Source organism: Populus alba, chromosome 12 (genome assembly GCF_005239225.2).
Source record: "Populus alba chromosome 12, ASM523922v2, whole genome shotgun sequence".
Lineage (NCBI taxonomy): Eukaryota > Viridiplantae > Streptophyta > Magnoliopsida > Malpighiales > Salicaceae > Populus > Populus alba.
Window position 1 is genome coordinate 502,007 of NC_133295.1, and position 7,013 is coordinate 509,019.

At 38.5% G+C, this 7,013-nt stretch overlaps 1 protein-coding gene across 5 annotated transcripts; it reads right to left on the reverse strand.

Annotated features, from left to right (window-relative positions):
- Window positions 1-1,886: 1,886 nt before the first annotated feature.
- On the reverse strand, window positions 1,887-6,753 carry LOC118036852 (metal-nicotianamine transporter YSL3). Of its 5 annotated transcripts, none has more exons than XR_004685458.2 (7): window positions 6,392-6,753; window positions 5,875-6,251; window positions 5,603-5,775; window positions 5,302-5,399; window positions 5,076-5,207; window positions 2,567-3,692; window positions 1,887-2,255 (listed from the first exon to the last, which is right to left on the reverse strand). XR_004685458.2 is itself a non-coding variant. In XM_073412917.1 (6 exons), exons 2-6 carry the CDS (start codon window positions 6,236-6,238, stop codon window positions 3,740-3,742), a joined length of 789 nt encoding a protein of 262 aa, XP_073269018.1. In that variant the 5' UTR covers window positions 6,239-6,251; window positions 6,392-6,753; the 3' UTR covers window positions 3,725-3,739. The 5 variants fall into 5 exon arrangements, 3 of the variants coding, with proteins under 3 accessions (XP_073269018.1, XP_034898575.1, XP_073269019.1); XR_012171401.1 differs by having other exon boundaries at window positions 5,076-5,149; window positions 6,392-6,751; XM_073412917.1 differs by lacking the exons at window positions 1,887-2,255; window positions 2,567-3,692 and adding an exon at window positions 3,725-3,761.
- Between the last annotated feature and the right edge of the window lie 260 nt (window positions 6,754-7,013).

Below are 7,013 nucleotides of genomic sequence, written 5' to 3' on the forward strand. Positions count from 1 at the left end.
AGCTAGAAACCGTGAAGGTTTGGCACCAAGGAACCCTGTATCTTCAAGGATTTCCAATGCATATTTCCTTTGACACAAGGAAATCCTGTGCTTGGATCTTGCTACTTCTATTCCAAGAAAGTATTTCAATTGTCCCATATCCTTTAGTTTGAAGTGACTTGAGAGAAAGCACTTGGTCTTTGTGATGTCTTCTAAATTGTTCCCTGCTAAAATAACACCATCGACATAAATCAACAAAGCTGTGAAGATACCTTGATGGTTTCGGACGAACAAGGAATAGTCAGACCATGATTGCTTGAAGCCGACTGATTTGAGGGCTGAGGAGAGTTTCAAAAACCATTGCCTTGAGGCTTGCTTCAGGCCATATAAGGATTTGTGTAGCTTACAAACCCGATTCTCCCCTTTTCATCCGAAGCCAGGAGGAAGCTGCATATAAACATCTTCATAGAGATCTCCATTGAGAAATGCATTATTTACGTCCAATTGATGAAGGTGCCAATTCTGCATGGCTGCAAGACTGAGCAAGATGCGAACTGTTATGAGCTTAGCAATTGGCGCAAACGTTTCCTTATAATCAATCCCTTCAACTTGATTGTAGCCCTTGGCCACTAACCTGGCCTCGTAGTGCTCAACTGTGCCATCAGGATTATACTTGATTTTATATACCCACTTACAACCAATTGGTTGTTTGTGAGCTGGAGGAGAAACCAAACTCCACGTATTGTTAGCATGGAGTGCTTAAACCTCTTGCTTCATAGTTGTTCTCCATTTCAGGTCCTTAATAGCCTGAGAAAATGAGGTAGGCTCTCTTTGTATTGTCATATTAGCAGTGAAGGTTCTGTGAGGGGAAGAAAGATTAGCATAAGAGATGACATGGGAGAGGCTATGAGCCGTACCTGGAGAGATGACCTTGTTCGAGGAAGCTGACGGATCGGGACGTGAAGGGAGAGCAGCATCAATATGAAAGTCCTGCAATGCAGTTGGAAGTTTTATGGCGAGAGAGAACCTGCGTGGTCGTGGGGAAGGTAGTTGGGGAGGTTGTAAAGGTAATGAAATGGAACTAAAAGATTTGTCAAGTGCGGGATTATTTTCAAAAGTAATGGGGGAATTGAGATCTGTGAGAGAAGGGGTAGTTTGGTTAAGTGGAGTGGAAATCGGATCTGAGGGTGGAGTAGTATCAGGAGAGTAATGGTCAGCAGAAGATTGGGGATTGTGTGGATAAAGTGCAGGAATGGAATTGGGCAAAATTGCAGGAGTGAAAATTGGTAAGTGGGGCAAAGAATGGGAAGCAGAATGTGTTTTAAAAGGAAATACATGCTCAAAGAAAATCACATCCCTTGAAACGAGGATTTTCTTTATTGTTAAGTTATAAACCTTATACCCTTTTTGGCCATGTGGGTAGCCAAGAAAAATACATTCTGTGGACCTGGGATCAAATTTGCTAGGACGGGTTGGATGTGTAGACACAAAACACTGACATCCAAAAACCTTTAAATGAGAATAACTTGGTTCCTTATCAAAAAGGTGTTCAAATGGTGTTTTCCCTTTAAGAATTAGAGTTGGTGTCCTATTGATCAAGTAAGCTGCAGTGAGTATAGCATCACCCCAAAAATGTTTTGGTGGAGTGGCTTGAAAAAGGAGAGCTCTAGCTACATTTAGCAAATGTCGATGTTTGCGCTCAGCCACACCATTTTGTTGTGGTGTGTTGACGCAATTAATTTGGTGGATAATGCCTTTAGATGAATAAAATTGGAAAATCTTAAATTCTGGGCCATTATCACTCCTTGCGGCTTTAACATGTTTCCCAAACTGATTTTTAACCAAGTGAATAAAATGAATGAGTAAAGTGCGGGCTTCAGATTTGTGTTTCATCAAATATACCCATGTGCTTCGTGAAAGGTCATCAACAATGGTTAGAAATTATTATGCACCAGAAAAGGATGGGACATGATAACCACCCCAAATATCAATGTGAATTAAATCAAAGCAAGATGCACTACGTGTAGTGCTTAATGGAAAAGGTTGTCTGGTGAGTTTGGCTAAGGGACATATAGAGCAAGTACTTGAAATACAAGTTTTATTGGCAAGGAATGAAAATAATGAAGATGCTTTATTTGAAGGGTGACCAAGTCGTTGATGTACAAGTTATTTGTGTTGGTGTGTACTGCATTGCATGTTCCTTTCGTTGAGTAATTGAGACAATAGAGGCCCTCCTTCCCAGTTCCCGTCCCAATCATCTTCCCCGATCGTAGGTCCTGTATGACACAAATTTGTCTGAGGAAGATAGTAATGTAGAATGAATCAAATGCTAGTTTGCTCACAGAAATCAAGTTAAGATAGAAGAGTGGGACGCAAAGGACATTATGAAGAACAAAGTGTGGAGAGAAAGATATTGTGCCGATATGAGTAACATGTGTGGAGGTTCCATCAGGAAGCTTAACCCAACGGTTATGGACTGATTTTAGAGAGGTAAGCAAATTTGGGTTGCAGACAATATGATCACTTGCACCACTGTCTAGTATCCACGTAGTTTCTTTATTATTGTATGCAAACTGAAATGCTTTACCTGAGAGTTCTTCATAATTTGGAATGTTACCGACTAGATTGGCTGGGGCAGACTTGCTCTTTGTTAAAAGCTGACTGAGAAGTTGATGGCACTCCTCTCGTGAGAAAGGAAAATCAGGCAAAGCTTCCTTACTATCATTTTGAGGGGCTAAATGATTTGCTTTCGATCTTGTTTGTCCACCTTCAGTAGCGTTCTTTCTCCTTCGGCAATAATCATAAGTATGTCCCTTTCCATTGCAATATGTGCATTTGAGATGAGCTCTGCAGTTCTTTGTGTTGTGATTATTCATGTTGCATTTTTCACAAAATTTAGCTTCTCCTTCTGTAGAGTTAAAATTACGGATCACCTTCTTTACTGCAAAAGCAGATGCTTCTGGTGGTGTCGTCGACTTTCCAGTAAAAGCCTCTGCCTACTTTTCATGACGTAAAACCATTGCATAGGCTTTGTTCAGGTTTGGTAGCGGATCCATGCCTATTATATTGCTTCGAGTCTGTGCATAGCTTTCGTTAAGCCCCATCAGGAACTTCATTGTCTTTTGTGTCTCCAAGAAAACTTTAATCGTGGTAGCTGCCTCACAATTGCAAGGAGGGAATGCACAGAGGGCATCCTTCTCATCCCACAGGCTTTTGAGCTTCGTGAAAAAGGACGTGACTGAGTTTGTACTTTGTTCACAGTCATGAATAGCATTTTCTATATAAAACAATGAAACGGTGTTAGTTTGAGAAAATCTCTCTTTCAGTTCTAGCCATATACCTCTTGCATCTTTGCAATGGATGACACTTCCTGAGATATCTTTACAAGAATGTCAGCCAGGTTTTTACACCAAGCAGCCAGGTTTTTACAAGAATGTCACAGCGGTCCCATTGTTGTTGCTCATCAGGATTATGAGTCGGTCTCTTGAGAGTTCCATCTACAAATCCCTTCTTGTTTTTGATAGTAAGTGCCATGCTTATTGACTGTACCCATGTTGTGTAATTGTCTTCCATCAGCGATTGTGAAACGAGGACAGCGCCTGGTTGATCTGAGTGATGGAGAAATAGTGGATGGTTGGAGTTCTCCCATGGTTTTGAGGTCCTGAAAGAGTTTGAGCTCTTGTTCTGTTCAAGAAGCTTTTGGTCTTCGTCACCTGCCATGAGGTATTTGGTTGTGTGAATTCCTGGATTGTATGGATTTCTAGGCTCTCACAACCAGTGCTCTGATACCATGAACAGAATGAAAATATTGTATTCTGTATATTGTATTTCAATGTAAAGAAGCATGGCATATATATACACAGTTTACATAGAATCAGATCCACTATTCTAGGCGATACTCTAGGAGCTTTTATAGGATTAACGTTGGTAAATCTTTATCCCATTGATTACAGTATATCTTCTAATCACTTGGGATTCTTTCCTTCAATATAATCTAAAACAAAAACAAAAGGGATTTAACCAATCCTCTCTACTCGAAATCTAGCATAGAGAGGAGAGGCAGAGGCAGAGCTAGAGAATAGATGGAGGGAGGGAGGGTAAAGAAATGTTTTGTCTCATCACAAGCAGTGATGGGCATGTTGATGGTTCAAGTGATGGCAACAGGAATGCAATTGCTTTCAAAAATCATATTGAATAATGGAACATTTGTGCTTGCACTTATGACCTATAGGCATATAGTTGCTGCCGTTTGCATGGCTCCCTTTGCTTTCTACTTTGAAAGGTATGTCATCTTTTCATCAATCAATTTCGTCTCTTTGTCTTTGACAACATTTTTCTCAATTTCTTTTTATTGCTGCTAGCTGTGGTTGCAGAGCCATGATCAAAAGTAAGATGAATTGGTCTGTTTTTTTCTGGCTTTTTGTTAACAAAATACTGGTAGATAAAACTAAAACAAAATAAACTGAAAAAAATCAATATTGATTTCCTAAACAATTAAATAGTGTTTTAGGGGTTGCTAATATTTCTTAAATTAAATAATCCTTTTAGTATTAAAAATAAGAAGTGAGAAACAATAATGTTTTAAGGAGAAAGGACTCATCATTGACAATAAAATAAGATTTATATTACGTGAAAGTATTTCAACAAGTAAATTTCTTTCTTATTTTAATTTAAACATAATTAATTTTAATATTAATATGCATGCTAGGTTTTTTTATTTTATATCAATTACAAGTTTAAATATATACTTAATACAAATGCTATTCTATTATTTTTTATTTTTTGTGTTGAAAGCAAAAGTAATGAAAAATTACGATTGTTTGAATTGAATGAGAAAAAGACTTTGGTATGCTGAGCACACAAATGAGAAGAAGAGGAGGGAGGAGGAGTAATTTGAGGAGAATATTGAAGATGAAATTGTTGAATGGAAATGGAAGAGAAACAAAATGAAAGAGAGAAATTGAGAGAGGCACAGTGAAAACCCCTTAGAAATTGAGAGAGGCAATATTAATTTATGGAAAACATTGATATACTGATAAATTGAGTGAGAACTGAGAGTTTTTCCAATATTAAAAAAAAAAAAGCCAAGCACTCACGAGTTTTTCCAAGCTTTCAACCCAAATGCAGGGAACTGAGAAAATCCACATTTTTCTCCACCAGAATAGAACCACTGAAAGAAAGCCCACAGGAAACTTAATGAAAAGAACATGAACCCATGCACCTGTTTCCTGCAAGTTAATGGTTTTCTTTTTTGAGTTGTTTCGTACTCAACTTCTATCTAGTGCTAAATCAGCAAGAATCGGGAACAAGACTCATGCTTACCTAGCCATCTTGTCTCCTTTAGGAGTGTGGAACCCATTGATGAGAACTGCAGTTGCAGTTCCACTTGGATAACTCAATTTGTAATCTATTATCATGATCTGGGGCACCAAAAAATGCATGATCAGAGACCAATTCAAGCTTCATAAGTAACACACAGAAGAAGTCCAGATCACTGTCGATTAAGATTCAAATTAAGTTGAAAACTTGCAATCATCAATTCATGAAGAATTACATCTAGAACACCAGCACTAATAAAACATAAACAATCGATTCATCAAGAAAATTGAAGAAAACATATTACCTTTCGCAGAGGAACTAGAGCAAGTAGCCCAACGAAGCTGCTTACAAAGAGGAAACCAGTCATCCAACCAATCCCAGGTTCCTTAGTGCTCCCAGGAGTATTCCCCTCTGTATCAACCCCAGCTTGCTCATATGTCTTCCTATTCAAACCCAGTAGATAAGATCCAAAACCACCTGCAATTCAATAAACAAATCACAATTCGGAACACATATTAAAAAGATTAGCAAAACTTGTTCAAAACATAAACAACACATGAGATCAAAGTCTCAAACCTCCAACAGCAATGCTATAACAAGCAACAGCACAAGTTTGAACTATGGTATTCTCTTGTCGGGTAAAGGGAGCGGTTACAATTCCAGCCTTTGAGAGGAGCTTAGTCCATGTTCTGAGGAACACAAATGCAAGAAGAGCAGCAGAGACATTGAGATTTGGGACTAGACCAGTGGTGAGATTCAGCTTCATGACTATAACACTGTATATGATCCCAATTGCTATGCTAGCAACAATTCCCTTAACTGTAATCTGTTTAGTCCATGGAGCAATCCTCTTGATATCCTCTGGCTCATCTCTAACTTCTTCCATGGCCTCTCCCCCAACCCTCTCAATCTCTTTCATTTCTTCCATGTTCATATTCATCACAATCTTCTCACTAATACAATCAACAAACCAAACTCATCATCTTGAATCCAATAGAATGATTTATAGAAGCTAAACACACATCAAGAAAATCTGATAAAACTACAAAAAATAAAAAATTGAATAAAAACAAAACGTCATGAATTATATTACCTGATAAGCCTCCTCCTTTTTCTTGCTCCTCTTCTTCTTTCGACCACAGCTTCAAAAAGCACCCGAAGAATCCAACTTCATCAGTCAACTATTAACAAGTCTCCATCAATCAATACAAGTAGATGCAAGAGCATATAGCTTCATTCAGAAAGACAACAAAACATTCAAATCAACACATGGGCAAGGGCCAGCCTCTAAGTTGACTTAAGGAAACTCTCCAAGAAAAACAGACGACAGCAGACGAACTTGATTCGAGGCCTTCAAGAAAAGCCCAAAAACCATAAATATTGCTTCTTCCAAAGCAATAATCAAGAGCATTAAATGTCAGGCCAAGAGAACAAAAACCCAAGCTTCTTATATGGCAAAAAAACACAGCAATTGTTTTGCTTATTTATACTAAATTCAAGCACCACCAGCCCGCCCACCAGCATTTTCTATGTACTGCAAAGAAGTACAAGGCAAGGCTGCGTTGTAGTACAACACTCATCAGAACTCCAACGATGGCTGCTATACATTTGAACAGATGTCAGGTTCATAATTTTGATCCTCGTCTCGTTGACTTGTCAGCACCACTTTTCACCCTCTCTTCATCCTTGTAGTACAGATATAGAGAGAAGAAAAG

What these genes read in the sequence shown, in the direction of transcription:
- LOC118036852 (XM_073412917.1), bottom strand. Translation starts at nt 6,238, where the DNA reads ATGAATATGAACATGGAAGAAATGAAAGAGATTGAGAGGGTTGGGGGA. An exon ending in CTCTAGTTCCTCTGCGAAAG is followed by an intron (nt 5,400 to 5,602) that starts GTAATATGTTTT and finishes TTGGTGCCCCAG; the next exon opens with ATCATGATAATAGATTACAA. An exon ending in AAAGGAGACAAGATGGCTAG is followed by an intron (nt 5,208 to 5,301) that starts GTAAGCATGAGT and finishes ATTAACTTGCAG; the next exon opens with GAAACAGGTGCATGGGTTCA.